The sequence below is a fragment of the Falco peregrinus genome, chromosome 19, assembly GCF_023634155.1.
Source record: "Falco peregrinus isolate bFalPer1 chromosome 19, bFalPer1.pri, whole genome shotgun sequence".
NCBI lineage: Eukaryota > Metazoa > Chordata > Aves > Falconiformes > Falconidae > Falco > Falco peregrinus.
Window position 1 is genome coordinate 4896480 of NC_073740.1, and position 26131 is coordinate 4922610.

Sequence of the window (26131 nt, forward strand, 5' to 3'; positions counted from 1 at the left end):
TCTGAAATTTGGCCTGAAACCCACCAAATTGGTACCAAAATCCTGTAAATTTGGCCTGAAAGCCAGAAATTGGGCCTGAAACACTGCAAATTGGAGCCAAAATCCCACCAACTGAGGCTGAAATCCCACAAATTGGGCTTAAATCCTGAAATTTGGCCTAAAATCCAACAAATTGGTACCAAAACCCTGCAAATTTGAGCTGAAATCCCACACATTAAGACCAAAATCCCATAAACTTGGCCTGAAATCCAGCAATCAGCCCTGAAATGCTGCTAATTGGAGCTGAAATACCACAGATTTAGGCTGAAATCCACCAAATTTGGCCAGAATTCTGGAAAGTTCACCTAAAATCCAATAAATTGGTACCAAGATCCTGCAAATTTGGTCTGAAATCCAGAAATTGGGCCTGAAATGCTGCGAATATGAGATTAAATCCCACAAATTTGGCCTGAAAGCCAGCAATTGGTACTGAAATGCTGCACATTGGACTCAAAGTCCCACAAACTGAGGCTGAAATCCCATGAATTAGGCTTAAATCCTGCAAATTGGCCTGAAAGCCAGAAATCGGGGCTGAAATGCTGCAAACTAGAGGTGAAATCCCACAATTTGGCTTAAAATCCTGCAAATTTAGCCTGAAATCCAGAAATCGGCCTGAAATGCTGCAAATTTGGCGTGAAATCCAGAAATCGGAGCTGAAATTCCATAAATTTGGCCCAAAAGCCAGAAATTGTGCCTGATATGCTTCAAATTTGGCTTAAAATCCTGCAAATTTAGCTTGAAATCATGAAATCGGGCTTAAAATCCCACAAATTCGGTCTGAAAGCCAGAAATTGGAGCTGAAATCCCATAAATTCGGCCCAAAATCCAGAAATCGAGCCTGAAATGCTTCAAATTTGACGTGAAATTCCACAAATTTGGCTTCAAATCCCCATAAACCTGGCCTGAAATTCAGAAATCAGGCCTGAAATGCTGCAAATTTGAGCTCAAATCCCACAAATTAAGGCTGAAATCCACCAAATTTGGCTTGGATTCCAGATATTTGGCCTAAATTCCACCACATTGGTACCAAACTCCTGCAAACTTGGCCTGAAATTCAGAAATCGGGCTTGAAAAGCTGCAAATTGGAGCCAAAATCCCATGAATTTGGCTTAAAATCCTGAAAATTTGGCCCAAAAAGCGGATATTGGAGCTGAAATCCCACAAGTTCAGCCCCAAAGCCAGAAATCAGGGCTGAAATACCTCAAATTTAAGCTGCAATCCCAAAAAATTGGATTAAAATTCCACAAATTTGGCCCGAAAGCCAGGAAGTTGGCCCAAATTCCTGAAAGTTGGCCTAAAATCCCACAGATTTGCTCTGAAATCCAGAAATCAGATCTGAAATGTTGCAAATTTGAAGTGATATCCCACAATTTGGGCTTAAAATGCCATAATTTCAGCCTGAAATCCAGAAATTGGGCCTGAATGCTGCAAATTGAGTTGAAATTCTAAAAATTGGTACCAAAATCCCACAAATTTGGCCCGAAAGCCAGAAATGGGAGCTGAAATCCCACAAATTTGTCGCAAAAGCCAGAAATCGGGCCTGAAATGCTGCAAATTTGGCTTAAAATCCTGCAAATTTGGCCTGAAATACTGCAAATTGGAACCAAAATCCCACAAATTAAGGCTGAAATCCACCAAATTTGGCCCGAATTCCAGAAATTTGGCCTAAAATCCACCACATTGGTACCAAAATCCCACAAATTTGGCCTGAAAGCCAGAAAATGGTCCTGAGGTGTTGCAAATTGGAGCTGAAATCCCATGAATTGGGCTTAAAATCCTGAAAATTTGGCCTGAAATTCAGAAATCTGGCCTGAAATGCTGCAGATTTGGCCTGAAATCCAGAAATTTGGCTTAAAATCCTGCAAATTTGGCCCGAAAGCCAGAAATTGGTCCCAAAATGCTGCAAATTTCAGCCGAAATCCTGCAAATTGGTACCAAAATCCCACAAATTTGGCCTGAAATGCAGAAATTGGAGCTGAAATCCCACAAATTCAACCCAAAAGCCAGAAATTGGACCTGAAATGCTGCAAATTTGAGGTGATATTCCACTAATTTGGTCTGAAATCTCACTAATTTGGCTTTAAATCCCACTAATTTGGCCTGAAATCCAGAAACTGGACTAAAACCCACCAAATTGGTACCAAAATCCCACAAATCTGGCCTGAAAGCCAGAAACTGGTCCTAAAGTGTTGCAAATTTGAGGTGAAATCCCACAAATTGGGCTTAAAATCCTGCAAATTTGGCCTGAAAGTCAGAAATTGGAGCTGAAATCCCACAAATTTGTCCCCAAAGCCAGAATTCGGTCCTGAAATGCTGCAAATTTGAGGTGATATTCACAAATTTGGCTTAAAATCCTGCAAATTTGGCCTGAAATCCAGAAATTGGAGCTTGAAATCCCATAAATTCAGCCCAAAATCCAAGAATAGGGCCTGAAATGCTTCAAATTTGAGGTGAAATTCCACGTGTGGCTTAAAATCCCATAGATTCTGCCCAGAAGCCAGAAAACGGGCCTGAAACGCTGCAAATCTGAGCTGAAATCCCACAAATTGGTACCAAAATCCCACAAATTTGACCTGAAATCCAGAAATTTGAGCTGAAACGGTGCAAATTGGAGCTGAGACCCCGGGAACAGAGGCTGAAGCCCCAGGGCTGGGGTTAACCTCCGGGGGGGGGTCGCGGGGGGGCTCGGGGGTGGGGGAGGGGAAGAGGAAGGAGGCCGCAGACCGCAGGTTGTTATAGATGTATATTGTATATATGCCAATGCAATAATAAAAACAGTGCAAATACAGTTACAGTTTATAATACTCGTCCCCCCCCCCGGCCCCGCTCCCCCCGTGCTCAGCGCGCTGCCCCCCCCCCCTCATTTTTGTGGGACACCCCCTCCCTGCCTCCGGGGCTGCTGGTGCCGCGGGGGGGGGTCCCAGTTTGCGTGTGTGTGAAAGGCACAGATTCGGGAGGTGGCCGCCGCCACCAGTGCATCGCCGGGGCCGGGGGGGGGCCACCGGTCCCATGTCCCCCCCCCCCCCAGCACCATCCCCCCCCCCCCAGCCGAGCCGAGCCGCCGGGAACCCCCCTTTTGCACGTTTCATGTCATACACACGAGGTCACACTACGAGAAGGACGTGACGACTTCCACAACACCCATGGCTAGGCGGGTTCGCTTTCCGGATTTTTCTTTTTTTTTTTTCTTTTTTTTTTTCTTTTGTCTTTTTTTTTTCTACACAATGTACAATTTTTTTTATTATTTCTTTTTTGTATTTTTTTATCTTTTTTTTTTTTTTTTTTTTTTTTTAACGTGTCGAGAAATAGCTTATATACACGAATGAGTCCTTGTTATAACATTTCGGCAGCAATATCATAAGCTAATGAAGGGTCGGGGCCGGGGGGGGGCAGGGGGGAGAAGTTAGAGGAGGAACGGGTTATGCCTTTGGAGGAACCAAAAAAAAAAACAAAAAACCAAAAACAAAACAACCCCCACCCCACCACCACCCCCTCCCCTCAAAAAAAAAAATCCCAATAAAAGCATTTTCACAAGCGGATCTACCCCTAGCTGTAAAAGAAATGCAACAAAAGCGGGAAGAAATCCTTATTTCTGCATCCAGAGGAGAGGGGTAAAAAGGGAGGGGGGGGATTTCTACCGTACATCACATCCCTGGGGGCTGGGGAGGGCTCAAGCCAAAAAAAAAAAAAAAAAAAAAAAAAACACAGAACAAAAAAAAACCTGTTAAACCTGCGCAGGTCACAGCCGAAGCCTGGGGGGGGCCCGGCGAGACCCCCGGCACGGCTTTGGGGTCTGTTGGGGCTGGGCAGGGGGGGGGGGAACTGCCTGCAGACCCCAGGGCCAAGGCTCCCACCCCAGCCCAGCCCCATAACCCCCCACCCCAGTGCCCCACCAAGATGGGGGGGGGCGGGGAGCAAAAAACGGGACCCCCCATCCCCGGGAGCGCATTTCACTTATAGCACCATGAAGTCGGCGTCTTGTTCTCCATCGGTTCCCCCCGCGGCCGCCCCCCGGCTCCGGCGGGAGAGCCTCAGCGTTAAGTATTGCACTTGGTTTTGGGGAATTTTTTTTTTTCTTTTTTTTTTTTTTTTTCTTTTTTTTTTTCTGTGGTTTTTCTCATCGTTGTTATTTTTTTTTTCGTTTGTTGGGGTAATTTTTCTCATAATTTTTGTAATTTCATCTCAACCCATGCGCCCAGGTCACCTCGCACCTCTCGGTAACACCTGATGGGGGAGAATGGCACTTGAGCGAGATATGGGGGGGACACGGGGGGCTCGACCAAGGACCCTTGGGGGGGGGGATGAAGGATCAGCCAATAAAACGAAACAAACCCACCCCAAAATCAGCAAAAATTCAGGTTTAGCCAAGAAAAAACAGTTCGTCAAAGTGCTCCCGTGGAAGCAGGGTGAGAAAAGCTTGGAAAAGGATCTCAGCATCCCAGGGAGGGGGGGGGCATGGAAGGGGGGAGCCAGCTAAACAAGATTAAAAACAAAAAACCCCCACAAAAATATATATATGTATATATATATATACGCCACTACGCTTCACTAGCTTCCAAAGAACCAAAAAAACCCCAAAATTAAAAAAAAAATAATCCTTTTGCCTCTGGAGGGCCCCGGGGCGGGGGGGGGGGGGTCGGGGCACCCAGACCCCTCAGGGGTTAAGTGCTCATTGGGGGGGGGGGGGCTGCTGGTGGGGTGGGGGTCCCCCTCACTGGTGGAGGGGTGGCATTTTGGGAGAGAAGACGCCTTGTCCCCATTGCTGGGAGGGTGCTCCTGCCCCCCCCCCCACCCGTCGAGCAGCTCCCCACGGGCGAGCTGGCGCTTCAAAATTGCACGAGAAAATTTGAATGTCAGGGGGAAAATAATAATAATAATAAAAAAAAATGAAAAAAGGAAAATTAATTAAAAAAAACAATATATTTTTAAAAAACAACCAGAAAACTCTCAGGAAACTCTGGGAGTGGCAAACCCCCGCGCAGACACTCGGGTTTGGGCACCAACGGGTCCTGGCGGGGGCGAGGGGATGGGGGGGCACCTCTGCCGGGGGCTCTCCGGCAGCCGGGGCACGATTCCCACTGGCTGGGGCAGGGGTCGGAGGAGGAGGAGGAGGAGGAGGAAGAGGAGGGGAGGGCCCGTTAGTGTGAAGGTTAAGTGCAAATCGAGCGTTTCTCAAGACGACTTTTCGCGGCTTATTTCTTGCTTTGGGTTCGTTAACCGCCGGCCGCAGCCCTGGTACCACGCGGCGATGCCGGTGCCGTCCCCATCATCCACGAGGGCTGGCAGCAGGTGACGGTGACCGCAAGCGGCTCCGGAGCATGCAAGAGCGCGGAAAGGAGAGGAGGGGGACTCACCGCGCCCAAGGCCACCGGTCATTCGCAGTCTGCTCTAGAACCCGCCGAGAAGCACCGCCACCGCCACGCACAACGGCAGCTGCCCGCCACGCCGGGGGGCTCACCGGGTACCATTGACACCCCTCTGCGCCTCGCCGGGCTCCTTGGGTCGGTCAAGGGGGTCGCCAGCACCGTCCAGTCGACCCCGTCGGTGCCGATGGCCGCGGGCACCGGCTCCTCACCAAACCGGGCTTCCCTTCCTCCGGGAAGAGAGGTGGGAGCACGGGTGTGGGTCGGCAGCTCCTGACTTCGTCTGCCAAGCCAAGGGAATTGTAGCACCCCACCACGGGCGGTGGTCCGGGCTCCAGCCCATCGCAACTCTTTGCCCCCGTTTCCCCACAAGTCAGCATAGGGCTGCCCTTTAAAAAAAATTAACGGTCACTTAAAGTCGAGTGGATGCCCTTAGAAAGTCTCTGGAAAGGAAAAAAAAGTTTTAACCATCCATTGAGCAAAGGAGGAGGGAACAAAAAAAACCAAAAACAACCCCAAGAAAAAAAAAACCAAGGAAAAAAAAAAACCAACCAACCTCACAACACAATTAAAAATTCTATGCTTTGTCATTACAAAAAAATAGCATAAAACAAGCTTTAACACATGGAGAATGCTGATTTCAAGCAGACATTGTTCTGACCTCGGGCAAAGGACGTGACCTCTCACTGCTATAGAAAACCAAAGAAGTTAAGGTTCGGAAAAAGGACAGGTCGCTGAAGGTTTGAAATGGTTTTTTTTTTGTTTTGTTTGTTTGTTTTGTGGTTTTTTTTCATTTGTTTTTTGTTTCTTTTTTTTTTTTGTCTTTTTTTTTTTTTTTTTTTTTTTTTTTTTTTCCCCGTGTACGGTAGGCACCAGTACAGGCACTGCATGCGACGGAGGTGGGGAGGAAGGGGGGGACGGTCAATAGGCGTTATTTCTGTCCACTGATGGACTGCGATATAGAGCGGGGTGGGATCATATCCAAAAGGTATTCCCGCTGCCGGTCCGCCAAACTCGACGCTTTGTGGCCTCCGATCCCAGCATTCAGGTAAGCGATGTTAACACCTGCAGAGGGGTGAGAAAAGCAGGTGGGGACCCCCCCAACACACCCCTGTGCTCCGAGGTCCCCCCCTTTGGTGACCGAAGCACCACGATCACCATTTCCCTGTGCTGGTGGCAGCGCATCCCCCTTCCCCAAAAATCAGAGCAGGCACAGAGTGAGTGACCCATCCCGCTCTCCGCCTGGCCCCCAGCCCCATCCCGGCGCGGCATGGACGGGGGACGTTACCTGGCATGCCGAGGAGACCACCCGCCACGGAGAGCTGGGGTGCCTGCGCAAAGTTGGAAAGCATGGAGCGGGCAGAGGTGGGGATGCCACGCTGCAAAGTGCTCTGGGGCTGCGGAGCCTGAGGAAGAGAAGAATAAAAGCTGGTAGGAAGGCAGCCTGGAAGCAGCCGTAGCCAGAGGGTGAAGAATCAGTCACCGGTTTTGGCCAGTACATGGAAAATATAGTTTGCACATCGCTCTCTTCAAGGCACGTGAGCAGGCAGCAGAGTGCTGTGCTGCGGGCTCCGTATGGGACGGCACGGCACCGGCGAGGGAGGGATGCAGAGGGGAGGGGGTGGGAGAGGAGCCCACCAGCAGCCACCACGTTGCAGGGGACTCGGGCTCAAAGCAAACCTTCCGGCTGCCAGGAGGAAGGGCAGCCCGGCCCCGAAGCTGCTGTGGGAGCGAAGGCAGCGGGATGCTCGCACCTCCCTCCAGCATCCCGAGGGGCCGCGCAGCGCTGGAGCGATGGGAGAAGGGACGGCGCTCACCTGCCGGAGCGTGTGGTGCCGCATGATGTTCTCCTGTTTGCTGACGCTGGAGACGGCTGGAGCTGCAGTGGGGGACAAGGCTGCCTGCTGCTGTAGTCGCTGCTCGATCTCCTGAGCAAAACGAAGCAGAAGCATTCTCAGAGGCGCACGCCATCCCGTTACACCGCACCTCCCCGGCGGGGAACAACGGGTCCAAGCTGACCCCTCCGGCGCTGCGAGCGGGGCTGACGGGTGGCATTCCTGGGGAGGGGGGAAGCAGGACCCTCTCCCCACACTTTTATTTGAAAACCACTGAAACCCTGGCTGCAGCTTTCCCAAGGAGCTGCAGTCCCGCCGCAGCCAACACGAACAGCTTTTCTATCTCTGCACCCACTCGCGACAAACAGCCCAAAGACTCTTCTGCAAAGCAGTCACATCCCATTTGGCAGCAGCCAGATTCCACTTCATATTTGGGTTTTGGTTTTTTTTTTTTAACCGTTCACAAATGATGCTTCTGGTTTATTTCACCCCAGAGCCTCGAAACAAGTTCTCTAACCCTGATTTCTCACAGGAATTTAGCAAATTCCCTTCCCTTCCACAAATAAGGCAGCAAGTGGTGAAGCGCCTTCCCCGCACAGTTCCAGGAAAGTCAGCGGCAAAGCCAGGGAGGGAAGGCAGCTGTCCCCAGCCAGCCCTCCAGTTACGAATCCAGGGGGAAAACATCGCACCCTGGATCCTCAGCACCAGCTTTGTGCTCTTAGAAGTTCCGGGCACCGAGCTGGGAACCCTCACCAGCCCCACAGAGAAACCAAATTCCTGGAGCTGACATATGGGGGAACCCCGCCGTGCCACGGGAAGGGGAGCGGGGAGCCCCGGAGCAAAGCAAGAGGGGTTGTGTACTTGCCTGCTCCTGCTGCAAAGCTTTCACGAAGGCGTTCTTCAGCCGGTTGGTGTGCTCTGCCTTCAGTGCTTTCTTCTGGTTGGACGTCATGCACTGCTCGCACAGGATCTTCCCGTTTTTCTCCTGCTTCCAGTGCGGGGTGAAGTCGGTGCGGCACTGGGCACAGACAAAGGGCTCCACACGCAGGAGGGACACGCAGCTTTTCCCTGCGAAGGCACCGCCGACGGGAATTAGCGGGGAAAACGGGACAGGCCCCCCCACTCCCACACCACCTCCGCCATCCCGGGCACGACAGCAACAGGCCCCCGCGCGCACCATCACGCGGGTCCCGGTAAATAAATGGATTTTCAGGACAGTGTTGCACCAACGTCAAGCCCACTCTGGGCAAGATCCCAGCATCCTGGGAGAGACACAGCATTCCTGCCCCAGGGACAGAACGACCTGGCAGTGCTGGGACCAGCTCTACAGGACTATAAAAAACTGAGGGGCGAGACAGGCAAGCCAGAGGCGTACCACAGGCTCCATCCCATCATCCCATCCCATCAGATCCCACCCCATCTTCATCCCCATCCTCATCCTCATCTCATCCCCATCCCCATCCCATCCACCTGGGAGCTGACAGCCTGTAGGGAACGGTGAGGTGGGAGCTAAAACCTCCACAACCACACCAGGACGGGACCCCGGGCAGTCACAGCCCCGAGGATTTTGCATCTCAGCTCCCCAACATTCATCCAGGGAAGAGCCGGGGAGACCCCTCCCCCAGGTGGCCACCAACTGACGAGCCCCAGGGCCAGCTGCGGGCTCGGCATGTGGAGGCTACTAGCCCCACCAGACCGGCTCTGTGTCCACGGGGTGGGCCAGCGCCAGGGGGGACCTGGCTCTGCACCCCCGGCAGCCGCCGCAGGAAGAAACAGAGCCCTGGGCTGCGTTACGACCAGCCACCGCGCTCCCCCAGCCTCGCAAGCCACACATTTTGGCGTTTGGCAAAAAATAAAAATAAAAATTGGAAATGGCAGGCGGGAGCACGGTCAGCGCGGCGATGGAGGAAGGCTGCAGCCCCCCCGCGCTCACCTTGGCTGTCAATAACGCTCTGCACCACCTCCTCCAGCCCCACCATGTAGATGAACTCGCTGTTGGCTGCGCTGGGCAAGAAATGCAGCAGGGGAGCGGGCGGCTTGGGGGGGGGGATCTCCAGCAGCGTCTTTTCCAGCTGCTTGCGGAGGGCAAGCTTGGCAGCTGCCTGGGAGTTGGCGGCGTCGTTCAGAGCACTGGGGCTGGGGAGCGGCGACGACACCCTGTTGACAGTGCCAGGCTGGATGTGGGAGGCAAGGTTCATATAGATGGCTGAAGACGACGTACGCTGGCAAGGAACAGAAGAACTTGATTGCTGGAGGGGAAGAGGAGATGAGGATTAATACAGAAAATTAACACAGCCCCCCAGCCACAGCTGAAGTCACCCGGACGACGAGCCAGAGCGCCTTCGCACAACCCTCCGAGGGCAAACACTCCCGCAAGGACCGTGGGAGTCATGCTGGGACGCGGGAGCGGGGAGCTCATCGCGGTCCTTGCAATAACGCAGCGCTGGTGCCGAGGAGCCTCCCGCGCGCTGGAATCCGCAAGAGGGGTCTCGGCACCTGGAGCAGCGCGGGGGCTTCTGCGGGAGAGGGAAGGTGGGGGCAGGGCCCGGCCTGGGGACCCGGCGTCGGCACCAGCGAGCGTAGGCAGCACCGAGCGCCGTGATTCACACGCAGGCACCATCGCTCGCTGTCGCGTTCCGCTCCTCCACCTCTTGCTTCGCTGCTCTGGCAGGCGCCCAGGCAGCATCCCCGCTACCAGATGGTGGCCGTCCCCTCCCACACAGGTGCTCCGCATGTGCCAATTCCCTCCTCTTCCATTTCCAGCAGCTTTCTCCTGCATCCTCCGTTCCGTTGGATGCGCAGTCCCTCTGGCACGTGACGGCAGCAAAGCACAAAGACTTCTGCTGACCTGAGGATGCGGCTTGCGTGGTCTTTTGTGACAAAAAGCCATCAGCCTGCAAACTATTTAAGCCCCGGCAGGGCTGCTGCCAGCCCTTAACCCCATCTACCTGTTTCCCAGGGTACAAACACATCCATGAGTGCAAAAGGGAAGACCCCAAACAGTCACCGACCCCCTCAGCGACTCAAACGGGGTCGGCTGCCAAAGCTCGGGGGCCACGGTCGCGTCGATCGCAAATAGCCAACAGAAGATCCATCGGTTTGCCCCAGTTTTCTGTTTTAGGACTGCTAATGCTTCGCTGGTTGGGGAAAAAAGGCAGAGGACCACGCTAATCCCAAAGCCGGTGCTCTAATGGAGATCCAGGAAAATTATTAGCAGAGCCAACTCATGCCATTTTAAATAGTTGATGAATTAACACCAAAAAACTTACAACTCTTCCTGTAAGAGCAGTTGGGGTGGGTTTTTTTGATGGAACATGTAATTAGCTCTGTCTGACAGTTGTTCGGCTGCAAGGCTTTCAGACTGTTGCCTCGTCATGTTTACAATTGGCACATCATCCCATCCCATCCCATTGTTAGGGCAGATTGAACGGCTTAAGAACTGGACACAAACCCCCAAAGGAACGAGGAGGGGTTGTTAATTTGGGCCCGCACACGCACAGAGCATCTCCGCCCAGGTGAGGAACAGAGACTGTCCCACGCGTGGGAGATGCAGCCCAGGGACCAAGGCTGTTCGCCGGGAAGGTCGGATTGTTTTACCACGGCTAGAACTGGAAAGTGTCGTTCTTTTCCCCCCCCCTCTCCATTCCCAGTCTTCATGGAAGCCTTGCCATTCTTCCAAAAGCGAAACAAACAGGTTTAAGCATCCACAGCTTGCTGACCGCAGGGAGCTCGCTGCGCTGCGCCGGCGGAGAGAAGCGGAAGAAACGCACACGTGAGCGAGGGCTGCGGGAAGAGAAATCAGCGCTGCTCCCGAACCGGTCCCCTCGCGTCGCTGTTCCAGCTGGGATGAACCAGCCCTGTGGGAGCCAGCAGCTCCCAATAGGAAGTTTTACAATTATTTATCACTTCATCCTTCCACGCGGGTCAAGGACAGGCGTCTTGGTCCATGCTTGGGGTAGATTTCCACCTGCAGGCTTCGCTCCGACGTATTCACACTGAGCTCTGAGCGCCTCCTCCGACTCGGAATTTCCTCCTATTTCCCCTCCTCGCTCATCCCACCAGGCAGCTGTGCCCAAAACCCAGGGAAAAACCAGTAACCTACCGGTTGGTAGTTGATGGCTGGATTCATGCTCGGAGTTGTAGTGCGGATGAGGCCAGGTTTAGGAGGAACCCGCTGCCCTTGGAGCTGGGCAGGGTTCGGAGCGATCACACGCTGTGACATAAGCATATGGGGCAGAGTCGTGTTTGTGGCAGACCTAATGACACTGTGACCCTGTCGAGAGAGGGAACAAGAAATAAATAAAAAAATAAAAAAAAAGGACTCAAGGCAAAACAGAATTTGGAGTTCCCTGATCAGGCTCTGCAACAGCAGAGCATTTCCACTCCTCTGTAATTCCAGTGAACTTCTAACGCGAGACAGCACTCAAAGAACTGAAGTTTTCCTCTAATTGTCCTTTATTTTAAATAATCACGGCTATTCGGCCTGGAGGGAGGATGTCTCAAGTCAACCTATTTTCTGTAGAGAGGCTGGAACTGCACCTGAGTCAGGACAAGGGGCAATAATCTCACGAAGCAACCGCTTCCCAGCAGCCAGCCAGCTCACTGGGAAGAAGGTAGGACCTTCAGGATCTAGGCTGGGATGTTCTGGAAGATAATTGTCAAGACACACATAGGTCGCCTGCCTTTGCATTAAAAACAGCGCCGTCAATCTGATTGAGAGGGAAGAATGCGAAGGGAAAAGAGGGGATTTAGTAAAAAAAATTAAGGAGGCGGCTGCTGGCCAGCTGCACAGAGCTTTTAAAACCAGAATTCACAGCAGTGCCCGAGTTCTGAGTCCTGAGGAAGAGGGAGATGGGTGTTTGCCCTGGTGCAGGAACGCGGAGGGCGTGCGGCAGGCCTCAGCACCGGGCACACAGATCGATGAGAGCAGAATTGGGAAGACCTGAGCCAGGCTCCGCTCACCTCAAGCTCCTCGCGGCTCAGCACCGCCAGATCAGGGGGGTGGCAGGTAGAAAAGCTCCATTTTTTTCATCAGAGATGATCTCAAAACACTAAACACCTCCCATCCAACCACTTTTTTCTCCCTCCCCCCTTTCTTTTTTTTATTCCAACTTGTTCTAGACGAGGTTCTTCGCTGTCACACATAAGAAAAGCTTCACAAAGACCGTGCAAACAATGCGTTTCCTCTTCTCCTAAAGCCCATTTCCTTTACCAGCCCAATCCCACTGCGAAGCCACAATAGACTTGACCCCGAATCGTTGCCATAGCAAAGAAAACAAATGCCACAAACAAAAGAGATGGTTAATGGAGGGAGTAAATGATCAGCAAGACTGAAATGAAAAGTCTTTTGGCAAAAGCAGGCAGAGTCACTGGAGGATCACCTCCACCCTCGTCCCATACAGCATCTCCCCAGCAGCTGGGTTCGCCACCCCATCACCGGGACTTTGTATATTCCAATATATCACCGAAAAAATGTAACCGACAGCCTCCCGCGGAAAGGACCAAGTCCATTTCCTGATGCCACAGAGCTCAGGGAAGAGGGACACTTGGGGAGGGGGAAGAGGGACACTTGGGGAGGGGGAAGAGCGTGCCCCGAAGTGGCAGGGGACCCCAAGCCCTGCAGCAGAGCAGGGAGAAATCCCCATCGCCTGTCAGCATCAGCACCCCACTCCGCAGGTGCACGCAGACCGAGTGCCCTCCTTCCAGTGAGCTCACACCGCTGGCTCCTCGTTTCCCCGTGCAACATTAAACAACCGTGTCATCCAGAATTAGCATCCTCCCAGCACACGGGCAGAAAGGTAGCTGTGGCAGACAGCACCCTGGCCCTGCCTACGGCACTTTCCCGAAGAAGGTAAACATTTCATTTCCCTGCTTTGTTTGCATTTTTCGTTGCCCTCTTCCCCTTCTGACCGTTCCGCATCATTTCCAAAAGCGGCTCCGCTGACCGGCCATCCCTGCGGGCACAGGCATACGAGCAGTTTTCTCCCTGCAGCCCCAGAACTTGCATTACCAAGCAGCAGAGAGCTTTCTCCAGGGCCACCACATCTCAATTCAGCTCCTTCCACCTCACACAACCCGAATCATCAGCTGGACAAACCTCCAGAGCTCGCTGCTGGAAATATCTGCCACTTGTGAAGCGGCAGAGCATCCCGACCTCCCAGCACACGCCACGCAAGGAGCCGAGAGCTGGGATCACAGGGATAGCTCAGCCTCTGCCCATCGGCTCCAGAGATGAGTTTGCCTGCAGGGAGAATGTCCCAGCCTGCCTGTGGGACACCAGGCTGTCCTACTCATGGTGCTGAGAACCGCCAGCATCTACCTGCCTCTTGGAAAAAGCATCTTGGGCAGAGACCAACATGCAGCGTCATGTGAGCCCCAAGCACAATTAAGTCTTTTGCACAGCGAACGGGCATCAGGAAGGCTCACCTGTAATGTCCTTAAGTTCTGAGGCTCAACCCCCTGAGCTCCAGGCCTGGAGGGAAGTTTGGACAGTCCCTGCTGTCCCACATGAGCAGGAGATGGCTGGACAATAGACGCCGCATTCTGGACAACCGGAGTCTAGATGGAGAGAAAATGAGAAGTGGCGTCAGCACACAGCGTGTGGAAAGGAAATCCATGCACAGGAGCGACGCAGACCAAGCCTCGCTGACGTTACATCAAGTACTAATACTTCAGAGCCGCAGAGATTTATCTTCTCAGCCGGCCCTGAGGGCAGCACGCTAGGTGGGACGGGATGCGGGTTTGCTACAGCCACGCTTTGGTAAAGAATATCACACAGGGGGGCAAATGTGGAGTAAAGGAAGGTCCGAGAGCAGAGAAATTCTTGGTGTTTGCCCGCTAGCAGGCTGCTCGGAGGCCAAGCGCCTTCCCCTTATCCCACCTCGCCCCCACCTCGCCGCTCAGAGCTTCACCTTCTGTACCACGTTCTCCTTTTGCAGCTGACTTTGCCTCAGTTTCTTCAGCAGCACAAGCCTGGCCTCCTCCAGCCGTAGCTCGTCCCGGAGCTGCTTGATCAGCTGCTGTCGCTCCTCTATGCTTTTACCCTACAAAAAGAGGTGGAAAATCAGAACTCCCAACCGCCGAAACCTGCTGCCAGTGCCTTGGTGGCAAGAGAGCAGGCGGCAGATTTCATACAAGCGAGAGTTTGTACCACAGATAACCAAGGATGCGAGAACCGGCTCGTTATGCCCAGAAGTTCCCACATTGCTCAGAAACCCCCTTAACTCCCGAATTCTTCAGCAAAGCAGACACCCCACCACCCCACGCCCGGCGGCGGAGCGGCTCGGGACAGCACAGAAAGCTCTTACCTTAAACATTTCAAGATTTGCTGCCTTAAGCCTTTCCTCCATGCGAGAGCTGGAACGGGGACTGGATGCCTCATTATCAGAGAGGACGATTATATCTGGTGAAGGGGTTAATCGGCCCCTGTCCTGGTCGCTGTGTAAGAGAAGGGAGGGAAAAAAATCAAATAGTAAAATGGAGAGGAAAAAAAAAAAAAAAAAAAGACTGAGCCACAACACCAAGGCATCAGCAGCAAAGGTGGGAGTGGGACAAACCCCTCCCCCTTCCCCACAGATGCGAACCGGAGCCGATGAGCACCAGCCGACTGCCGGCTTTAGCACGGAAGCATCCTCGGCTCGCGGGAGGGGAGAGATTCGTTCCAAACCGTCGTCTTCCCCGGGGTGAAAGATGGGTTGTTTTAAGCGCAGGGTAAGCAAACACGCGATGCAAAGCCCATCTGCGAGAGGAGCAGGTGGGCGTTCATAACGAGCCGTAGCGTAACTAACCCGTAGCCAGGTGCCGAGAGGAGAGGGCACCGGGATAGGTACCGGGATCTGGGATTGCTCCTGCTTACCCAGGAAGATCACCCTGCTGGAGCTGGGAAGGGGCTGACTCCCCCAGCTAACACAAATGTAAATACTCTAAGCCTATCTCCATACAAACCTATTTTAAAAGGTCACTCCGTAAAGGAAAATCTGAATAAATACCCTGCGTAGAGTCCAAAGATCCAACGGATCCGCGATCTAGAAACTGGTAAACGAAAACAACAACGGCGCATCACTGGGGCTGGGGGGGGGAAATATATTTAAAAAAAATAAAGTAAAATCAATGTTATAATCCAGCAGTATCCAAGCACCGCACTGCTCACAGTGGCATCATTCAGAGTAAGGAGACACTAATAAAAGCCCTTTGCTATCACCAATTTAATGTACTGGTGCTTGGAGAGCCTTGGAAAAATGCTAAATAGTCCAATGCGAAGCAGCACGAGCAGTGTGGTTATAAAGGTGCCGGGCACGCTGCCACGGAGGCAGACAAGCTTATCGCTCTCGGACTCACTGGAAGGTCTTTGCTGCGAGGAGATCCACAGATTATCTTATCCGAAACTTGTAGCTTTGAACACCCTGGAAGCCAAATCCCAGCTCCCAGGCTTGGCTGCTCCAAGGGGGCTGGGGTCGGAGAGGATGCTCGGAGCAGGACGATGTCTCCCAGCAGGTTTTGCCTTCGGCAGCTTCGTCTCCCAAATGTTAGAGCCGCTTTCGTGGGCATTTCAAAACGCTGGTGCCGTGTAGCCGCCCCCTTCTCCAGCCGTCGCACATCCACCGCAAACCCCCGTGGCTCAGGGAGTTGGCATTCAGCTGGAGAAATGCCCCCAGCAGTGCGGCTCCAACCCATCCCCCAAAAAACCAACGAAGAAATCAAAGCCGTGAAAGCTCTTGGCTGCCCCCAAAAGCACCGGGATGCAGCTCTGCCGGTATTTGGGGGTGACAAGAGCCCTCAATAACCTCTTTGTGGGCCATCAAACTATGCCTTGAGCGTGCGAACACAGCATCTGCCCATCAACAGATACCCTGTTCTTGCAGATCTCCCTTCGGCACCCCACAGACGCCGCGTGCAGGATCCAAACCAGGGGTTTTCCAGCTGCTGCTCCCGCTCCCAAGCGGAGGAGGACGTTCCCCAGGTCACCGGTGGCAGGAGGGCTTCCAGCTGGGGCTGTTTGTGGTCTGTCCCAGCGGTGTGCTCAGCAGAGAACATCCAGAGCATCCTCTCGGGATAAAGCCAGCCCGAGCGCATCAGGCAAACCAACCTGCATCCAAGGAGGTTGATATTTAGCCAGCCAGGAACAAGAGCTGCTTTTGGATGAGTCTTCAACAGCTTTTGAGCGGCCCGGTGCCCTCCCGCCGCATTTTTATCTGGCTTCTGCTGCCAGCCACCCAAGGTGCCTATCTCCAAACTATCAGTGAGGACACGGAACCATCCTCACAACAAAGCGTGTGTCCCGGCTCAGCTCGCAGCCACCGTTCCCCAAACGGCCTTTCCAATGTCAACAAACACCGCCACGACCAAGCGTTTGGACTGGAGGCTCTCCGCGACGCACAGATCACACCTTAAAAATAAAAACAGCTTCGGCAGAGGGTCCCTTCCCCCACCAGGACCCCGCAGGCACAAAACCCAAGTCCCTTCCTTTGGTGCAAAGCCCCTGGAGGCGCTTGTTTTGAGCAACAGCATCCCAAAGTCTGGGAGCGGAGGGACTGAAGGCAACGGTGCATTGAGCACAGCAGGTTTTCCTGCTCCTCTCGCATCCTCGGCCACATCTCGGGCACACCCAGAGTAACAAAGCATCGGATTTGGGGTCAGGATTTTCCTAAATGCGGGCCGTCGTTACGGCTGATGATGATTCTTTCGCACAAGCATCCAGATAAGTCAGGGCTGTTTCATTTACATTCCGTCGACGGGAAAAAAGCAAAGCCGGCATCAAAACCAGACAGGGGAAAACAAGGGCCATCTGCAAAGAATTGCCGAGTATGTCAGGGTTGTTTTATTTACTTTTGTGAAGGGAAGAGCGTAATTGCAACAAAACTACTGGAAGGAAAGCTACGCCGACGAGGCAGGAGGCAGGCAGAGGTGAGAAGACACGGAGCACGTTCCCAAGCAGACTCCAGCTTAGCGACCTCTGATCGGGTTCGGAAAATTCAACCCCCCCCAGCCTTATTTCTCTTGTGAAGAGATGGGTTTTTGCGCTGATTTCAACACCCATAGCAGAATTTTTTCTACCTCTTTTTAGGGCTTGTTTCTTTTCAATCACCGTTTGCGATGCTGGTGTCCGCACCCGACGCTGGTACCCAGCTGGATTCCCCGCACCTCACGCGAGCACGCAGCCCTCCGCACCGCCTGGCGAAGACGACCTGTGCATTCATTTACCCAGAGCCATGATCATGGAGTATAATGTATAAGAGTGTTACCCGCAGCGTTGCACCCACAGGGCTTCTCGGCAGAGCTGCACTTTTCAGGGGCGCAACACCCAGACGAGGCGCTCTGAGCAGGACATGAGTAAACCCTGGGCAGGTACAAAGGGTGCTGCTCGTACCCGAACACTGCTCTGAGCACAGATAAAACCCCGTGGGACCCTCTAACACCACCCCTGCCTCACCGCACGCAGGTCTTCAGCTGGCGGGCAGAGGTGTCTGGGCAGGTTTAAGCCACATCTATTGTCAGGAAAGAATAATCCAGGTGGGATCCCCCTCCCCACCTCCAGCACTCCAGGTCTGCTCGCACTTGCGATGCTCTGGAAAGCAGGGTGCGACGGATGAGAATTACTGAAGACTGATGGCGTTAATCTTTCTAATATTTGTTATACTGATGGCATCCAGAAGGAGCCAGAGGTGCCGACATCCCCAGCCTTCAACCCCCCCCCGTCCATCACCTGCTCGCCAGCCTCTGCTGGGACAGGAGCCCCCCAAAGGGCAGGCAGAACCCCCTCGCTCTCCAAAAGCCACCACCACCACCACAAAACCCCGGTGCAACGCACCAACAAAGACTAAATCCCAGTTTTGCTGAATCACAGCCCCAGTTCCTCGAGGAACAGGGAGAGTGAGACCAGAGGATGCTGGCAGCGCACAACCCATCACGGAGAGGGATCCCTGCCCTTGGACCTCCCTGCTGAAGGAGCCAAACTTCCCGTCTGGCGACGGGCAAAGATGGAGTCAACCAGCCGGGACACCGGTGGCTACCTCCAGGCCACCTCCTGTTGCCAAAACTCTGCGTAGGAGCCACCACCGCCTCCTCCAAACACGCCTCCACGGTGGCTGCCTGGCTCCTGAGCGAGGTGCAGTCACCCATCTGAAGCACCATGAAAATACAGAATCACCGGGTGGTTTGGGTGGGGAAGGACCCTAAAGACCCCCCAGTGCCCCCCATGCCCTGGGCTGGGACACCTCCCGCTACAGCGGGTGCTCAGAGCCCCGTCCCGCTTGAACTGGAGTGTCCCCAGGGACGGGGCACCCACCGCCTCTCCGGGCAGCCCCTGCCGGGGTCCCACCACCCTCGGCGCAACAAATTCCTTCTTCGCCCCCAGCCTGAATCTCCCCTTTTCAGTTCAAACCGTCCCCCTCGTCCCCCACGCCGGGATAAGGTCCCCCCGGAGCCCCCTCCCCTCCGGGCTGAGCCCCCCACCCCAGCCTGGCCGCACAGCAGAGGGGCTCCAGCCCTCGCCTGGGTCCCTGCCCATCCCCAGGACCCCCCAGCTGGATGTGGCCTCACCAGGGCAGAGGGGCACAACCCCCCCCCACGTACGCCATCGATGCCGCCCAGGAGGTGGTTGGCTTCCCGGGCTGCCCGCACACGCCGCCAGCTCATGTCTGGCTTTCCATCCACCAAAAAACATCACAAGAAGGTCTCAGCACCTCGCACCTACTTCAAACAGGACACCCCCGTCCTGCTCCTCGGCCCGTCTGCCCAAGCCTGCACTGGCTCAGCATCCCAATCAAGCCACAAATCAATACTGTTAACGTTTGTTTCCTTCTTGGTCCCAAGAAAGCCGAAGTAAGGGCAGAGGTGGGACGCAGCGGTGCTGTGCAGCCTGCGGGACAGGCTCTCACGAGAGACCCTCTCACTCCAGCCCCCTTCACGCAGAACCTGCCTGCAGGCGTTGGCTGCGGAAATTGAGCTGCCCAAATTCACCGATGATAAAAAAATCAGGTGTGCGTGCACGGCCCAGGCGGAGAGCGTGAGGAACACTGGAGCTTCTCCTGGAAAACAGACCCAACTCACCGGCTCAGGGAACCGCTTCGCACCAGCAGCCTGGGGCTCAGCGAGAAAAACCAGTTACTACTTCGCCGTAGAGGCGTGAGTAGCCTGGCCAGGGTCAGGTTTGAGCGACTGTCCGTGCCACCTGCATCAGGACTGACCTCCAGCTAAATAAAAGGCTTCTCCTGCCTCTCTGGTAGGTGCCAACAACAGGTCCTGGCCGGAGGGGACACCCTGCTCCTCCGCGCACGCCGGCAGGCTCTGCGCTGCCAGCCGCTTGTAATACTGAACGGATGGATGAAGAAACCAAACCCGTCTGGTTTGGGGGAGGAATCAGAAGGGCAGCAGAAGCAAAACCAATGCAAGAAGAGCCCTGAACGCCTTCCAGAGACACTCTGCTGGGAGGGCAGGCTCCACTCCTCCGTGTTCAGCCAAAGGGACCTCGCAGACACCAGGAAGACGACCCCCCCTCCCCCCATCCTCCAGGAGCGCAAAATGTCACTTTAATTTCTGACTTGTGCTCTCACATACTGGCAGAGCACGGGCTTAACTACAGGCAAGCTACAGACTCCAGTCGTTCGGCACCTACCTTCTCCTCGCGCTCATATCCACCGGCTCATCATTAATGTTTTCCTTCCCCGGCCTCCCTGCAGTCCTGCCATCCCCATGGGGCCTCAGGCTCCCATTCAGCTTTTCTTCGTAGACTTTCACCCCATCCTGTTTCACCGGGAGCTCGTGGGGCACCTCAATGCCCGAGAGGTCTTTCCTCTTCAGCAGTGCCAGCATCTTCAGGCGCTCCATCGCCTCATGTCCTTCCATTTTCAATCGCTTTGCCAGGACATCATCCCGATCATCCGCTTGGTCCAAGCTCCGTTTCAAGAGGTTCAGGCGCAGAGCATCTTCCGTCATTCTGTCCATCCTGCGGGACAGAGGTGGACAGAAGGACACAATCAGTATCACGGCAAACAGAAAACGGCTGTGGCAGACCCGGCTTAACTCCCCCAGGGCCGGCAGGGACCTCCGAGACCCGCTCCCCCCCCTCGGGGAGCACCGACCTCCCACGCACCGGCATGCGGTGACCTGCCGGCAGCGGTGCTCGCACTTGTAGCCCCGATCCCAAACCGGCCAGGCAGGGAGTTTCCCAAGCAGAAGGAACCACACGCACCTGAAGGCTGAGAGCACCCCCAAACCCTTGAGAACGGGGGGGCACAACCCCCTGTTGGGCACTGAAAGCCCACCGGCTGCGACTCGGCGAGATTTACTAGCAAGGGGAGGTGGAAAACGCTCAAGTCCCCCAGGGATAGGAGGAGGGCGGCTCAGCTCCTTCCCCGGCTAAGTGTGCCCAGCCTCAGCCTTCGTAAGGCTTCGTGCCGCAGACTTCTGGATCTCGAGGGGACCCGAAGCGCGGTTTGAGCCCCCCCGCCCTCAGCACAAACACCACGGCACGCCGAGTTGGGTAGCAAGCTCCCCAAATCCAGAAAATCCCCCTACCATGCAGTTTTCCCTCTTTCCACGCTCACGGGTGAAGCTGCCCTCCGAGTCGGTGAGGAATGCGAGGCACCTTCTCACTCAAAGGATGAAGGCACAGGACCACTCCCACCCCCACTCACTCTCCATCTTCCCCTGCCTCTCCTCCAGGTGCAGAAATGCCCTGCGGCAAACAGATGCAGTAAAAAGAGGAAGGAGCCGCAGAGCCCATCCCAACCCCATCCCTCCGCTCCCAGGCTGATAAGAAACTAGCTACAACACCCCCCACCGCCCCTGAAAAAAAAAAAAAAAGTAGCCAAGGGAGCTCCACCTGAAAACAGAAAACAAAGACAGACCAGCTCGGTGAGGTCTTTACCTACTGACAGGCAGAGCGGGGCTGGTGACGATGACAAACAGTTGGGGATAAGAGAGAATTAACCCGGGGTTTGTCACGGCCGCGGGGACCGCGGTTCGCTCCGCACCAGCGGCTCGCAGGGGCTCGTCCGTGAGGTCTGCACACTGCGAGCTGCGAGGTGAGGCCACGGCGGCCGGATCGCCGGCACCTCAGCTCCTCCACACTGGCTTCAGGTGGAGCTTCCTACACTTGGCTCTAAAGTCGCTCACGGGATAACGCTTCGCCGAGCCAAACTCCTGCCAGGAAAACGTTGTTCTGGCTCAGTTATAAATTCCCTATAATTACACACCTTCCAACGTACAGCTGTCACACAAGTTCAACTACAGCATCAGCGCGGTCCCAAAGGTACGAACTGTGCTAAAGAAACCTCGCTCTTAAAAAAACGGGGCGCAGGCAGCAAGAAAACAAATACAAATCGGCCAAAAAAAAATTAAAAAAAATAGAAAAAATAAAAAAAATCCGACCAAGCCCCTAGCACGGCGCGATCTCAAAGAGGCTGCCATGTCCAGGGCAAGCACCTCCGACTTCTTTCTCCTTGAACTTCTTTTCTACTTGACAGCCTCGTCTCTCGGCAGGAAAATGCACGTCTTCTGCAACCAAATATAGAAAGGCAAGCACGGGCAAGCCGAGGAAGACACATGAAATGCTGCTCTCCACCCCCAGCCCTAAGAAGTGACCCCAGGTTAAATTGAAGCCGTGAGTGGCGGTGGGTTATTTAAGACACCATGGGATAGCGAGAAGCCTCACCGCACCCAGCACCGCGGTCTGGATCCGGCTGCTGGGAAAGCGCCGAGCTCCAATTAACTCAGCCATGAAAGGGCCTCCACGGCTGCTTCCTCCACTTCGTGCTCCGGGGAGATAAAAGCAAGCGAGGAGGAGGAGGGAGAAGCCCAGATACCTGGCAGACAAAGGCTGATGCACAGGGAGGGAGCACTTTCTAACTGGCCGTCGCTTCACCATTGGCTTGAGGACACGTCAAAAAAGCATCCCTAGATCCCCACGGCACAGTCAAGTCATCCTGCAGGTTCTTCCCTGCTGGGAGGCAGCTTCATCCCTACGAAACCAACTCCACATCGATCCATGAACTAAATGTATGGCTTAAAAAAAACCAAAACAAATCCAAATAACACGCGCTGAGAGCAGGGGAGATATGTCTTGGTACCCCAAAACCCTTGTGCCGCTTCACGCACATGGGTATTTCCCATCGTGTGTTCTGACACCAAGACAAATGCAGCTGTAAGATCGTTGGCAAGCAGAAAAACAAAACGATAGTAGAGCACACAAAGGAGGTTCAGGCTTCCTGAGGGCACAGTGGTCTTCCTCTGGCCTCCAGGAGGGTGGGGACAGGTACCCGTGTGTGGAAAACCATCGAGCATCGTGATCATCTGCCCACTGAAAAACCAGGAAAGGTCCAACTGCACCTCAAGGTGCGACATCCAGAAAAAAAGCAACGTACCCAAAGGGAGAGTCGCTGGGCTCTGACGAGGCTCCCATCGAGCCATACCCCTTCACCGGCAGCCGTTCGGGCAAGTGAAAGCAGCCCCCCGAAATGGGAGCGGAGTCATGCGTTTCCTTTAAAGACCCTTTAAAGGGCCTTTCCTTGAAAGACCCACGGCCGCCGCTGTCCCTCTGAGCTGCTACAGGGGAAAAGGGGAGAAATCAGGGGCCGGTAAGTGCTGGTTTGGAGCTGTGCTGCCCCTGCAGAGCCGTGAGCAGAAGGCGGCTGGGGAGCCCGGTCTGCAGGCAGACACGCAGGCGACAAGCAGCATGATGGCCACGCTCCGAATCCAGTCGGAGCACGAAAAAAAAACAGCGACGGAAGCACTGGCAGGACCGGTGTGTGGGCAGCAGCCAGGGTCCACCACCACCAAGACCACGAAGCAGGTACAGCAGCGGTACGGAAGGACAACAACCCTTTTGCTCGGCCTCCCGCAAGACAGGTCTCCTTCCATCTCCCCTTCCCCACGGGAAGCCCAGGGACCTACCGATCCCATCGCCGAAGCGGGTTTGTGGGTGCCCCTCTCCCTGCCTCTTGCTCCATCCCAAGAGTGGTACCGCGCCCCCGAGCATCACAGCATCCCTGTCACCTTCCAGCTTTGCCGTCGCCCGCCAGCACGGAGCTGCAGGACCAGCGGTTTGTCCATGGGGAAGTTAAGGAAATGCCGTCTCAGGACGCAGAAGAGGAAGGTACCGGGTAGGGAACGGAGCTCAGGGCCGACAAAACACCGAGGAAACAAGACAGCAGCCTCCAGGACTCAACGGTCCCCAGCCAGCGGGACTGCGGCAGCACCCTTCCGCACATCCCCGTGCTGCAGGGAGGGAGGACCCAGCAAACCATGAATGAAACCCCGGCGCGAGGAGACGCAAGGAGCTGGGATCTGCAGGATTTCCACACGCCCTCCCCCTTACCGTGAGTGGCTTCGGGACTAGAAACAAATCAAAAGCGCTGTTATCAGAAACAGGTACCACAACTATTTAATCCTTTCAAAAGGAGGCTTTCCAGGCTTGGTAAGGAGCACGCACTTTCAGCCAGCTTCAATAAAAACTAAATTAGGCTTCAGATTCTTTATTGAATGGGGCCCTTCAGCGTTAGCACTCAGCTGCGAGGATGGGGGAGGGGAGGGGAGAAACTGCAGCGTTCCTGGGAGCCCTGGGAATTTCCAGGGCACCTCGACGGCTGAACTGGGCAAGCCAGGCGATAGCACTCAGCTTCATTCCAAGAGCAGGAATTCTTCCAACCACGAGCTGTTCAGCGAGTCTGAAGGTCAGCCAGCCACGAACGTCGGTACCAGCCCCGCTCCGTGCCACCGCAACCCGAACCACCAGCAGAGATTAGATATCTCCAGTTTGACTCACGAGCAAGGACTGGCTGTGGAGCATCTCCCTGTCAGCAATCTGGGATTATAAACTAAGCAAGAACAGATTTTTTTTCCCCCCACACCTCTGAATTTTAGCCACTTTTCAGAAGAAACCTGACAGGAACAGGACCACACTACAGGGATGCACAGCGAGCGATGCCGTTCAGCTGCAGCAGCCAACGTGGGTGTGCTTGAGTCACACCTGAAGGACGGGAGGCAACGGGCACGTCGGCACATCCTCACCGACACAGCACAAACCAGACCATCCAGACTCGCCTCCCTCCAGCAAAACGCTCCTGGAGATCTGGCACATCCCAGGAAACAGGCTCTCCCTTCTCTCTCTTCCCTAAGGAACTTTACTTTAAAAATACAATAATAATAATAATGGAAAGAAAATTCTCAAATGGTGGCAAAATCCCGCAGGGGGAAACAAGAGCTACAGAACGTGTTTTGTTTTGGGCTTGATACAGGCTGTAAGCATCTCCAGTTGCAGCTCGGCAGGTGAGCAAGCTTTCCCGACTAAATAAAAAAAGAAAAGCCGGTGTCAGATCAGAGCTGGCATTTCAGGGGCTCCCAGGGAGGAAGTGACAGAGGGGATGCCCTGCTCAGCCCCCCACGACGCAGGGACGTGAGAGATGAAACGCAGCGCCATCAGCAAGACCGGACCGGCCGCTGTCGGAGTGAAAACGCTTTCTAGGAATTGCAGCCCAGCCGGCGGGCAGGCAGCACCCAGCTCCCTTCTCTCCACCGACAGCAATTCCTCCACCAGGCGCCGTCCCTTGGCGCGCAGACCCTCTTCCCAAAGACTCCGGGTCCCCAGATTCAACGCTCAAACCTCCTTCTCTGCCCCAGCACCATCCAGTCCCCCCAGCCCCTCCCAGCTTACAAGCCCCAGTGCTCTCCCCTCCGCAGCCCCTCTGGGTCGAGCCACGCGTTTCCAGCGTCACCGGTTCCCAGGCTCACCTTCATTTTTGGTCCCCGACATCCCCACGGCTGACACCACGGGCACGTTGTTCCACGAGGAAACAAGAGCGTCACAGCCCCGTGCCCATCTGTGCCGATGCCGCCGTCAGCACAGTCGGGAGCAAGGCAGGCAACAGCTCCAGCATCATGCGCTCCTCTGTACGGTCCTTTACCTTTAGGCGGTTTTACTTCTCCAGTGCTCGAAAGACAGGTTTGCCATTCCCAGACAAACAAAGCAGCAGCCCAATTTTCCATTTATATTTGATACAGCACCCACAAGAAAAAAAAAAAGAAAAAACAACAACCCCAACAACAAAAAAACCCAACAACAAAACCGACAAAACTATTTTAAAAGCTGGAAAAAGTGAGTTGGGCTAAAAAAATGAATATTACACTGGAGAAGCAAGTATAGCTGGGGACGGGATATAGCTGGTTCTTAATGCACAGCCTGCACGGAGAAATATCCTCTGAGGTTCACCTGATGAAGGTGGGATCAAGCAACCGAAGCTGATTTCAACTCGAGTTTATTCAGGGAACCCCGAGAGGTTACAACCCCTTCCTCGTCTTTCTTTCAGGGCTCCTCCATGGTGCTAACCCACACTTTCGCCTTCCTCGACTCCTACGCGACCAACCGCGCCCTCCAGCCCCTGTTCCCGGTGGCCTCAGACCCTCCAGAACTAATCAACGGGTTGCAATTAACGGGCGGACGCACAGCAAAGCTGAAAGGCAATGGCAGCTCCTGCAGCGTCCTACCTACCCAGCCAGGGCCGGCAGCACCCAGAAGGAAAAGCCTTAGAAAAAAACCCAGCAGCCACCCAGCAAGGCTCCCCTGGAGCCAAGAGGGAGGCTGCGAGCGGAGACACCAGACAAATCCTCCCGTTTCTACCTCTGGATGCGATCCAGCCCGGGAGGTGCAACCTACGCTTCTCCGTTCTCACAGGAGTCCAAGCGAGGAGCCCGAGGTCAAGGCCACGACATGGAGATCACGCCACCACTGCTGGAGGCTGCCTCCGGCTGCCGGGCTGGAGCTTACCGGGCTGGAGCTCGCTGGGCTGGAGCCTGGAGCTCACTGGGCTGGAGCTCGCCGGGCTAGAGCTTACTGGGCCGGAGCCTGGAGCTCACCAGGCTGGAGCTTACTGGGCCGGAGCCTGGAGCTCACCAGGCTGG

At 54.6% G+C, this 26131-nt stretch overlaps 1 protein-coding gene across 3 annotated transcripts in view; it reads right to left on the reverse strand.

Moving 5' to 3' along the window:
* Positions 1–3208: 3208 nt before the first annotated feature.
* The window catches only part of GATAD2B (GATA zinc finger domain containing 2B), a 42796-nt gene continuing 19873 nt past the window's right edge, over positions 3209–26131 (reverse strand). For 2 of the 3 annotated variants that reach the window (XM_055792216.1, XM_055792218.1), the window contains exons 2-11: positions 19851–20180; positions 14545–14674; positions 14149–14280; positions 13664–13795; positions 11340–11510; positions 9171–9486; positions 8103–8305; positions 7220–7330; positions 6691–6808; positions 3209–6467 (exon numbers count right to left, since the gene is read on the reverse strand). In XM_055792216.1, the coding sequence (XP_055648191.1) occupies positions 6334–6467; positions 6691–6808; positions 7220–7330; positions 8103–8305; positions 9171–9486; positions 11340–11510; positions 13664–13795; positions 14149–14280; positions 14545–14674; positions 19851–20179 (1776 nt within the window). In that variant the 5' untranslated portion in view covers position 20180 and the 3' untranslated portion in view covers positions 3209–6333. Of the gene's footprint in view, positions 6468–6690; positions 6809–7219; positions 7331–8102; positions 8306–9170; positions 9487–11339; positions 11511–13663; positions 13796–14148; positions 14281–14544; positions 14675–19850; positions 20181–20752; positions 20913–26131 lie in introns of all 3 variants that reach the window. The other variant, XM_055792217.1, reaches the window with a different exon arrangement.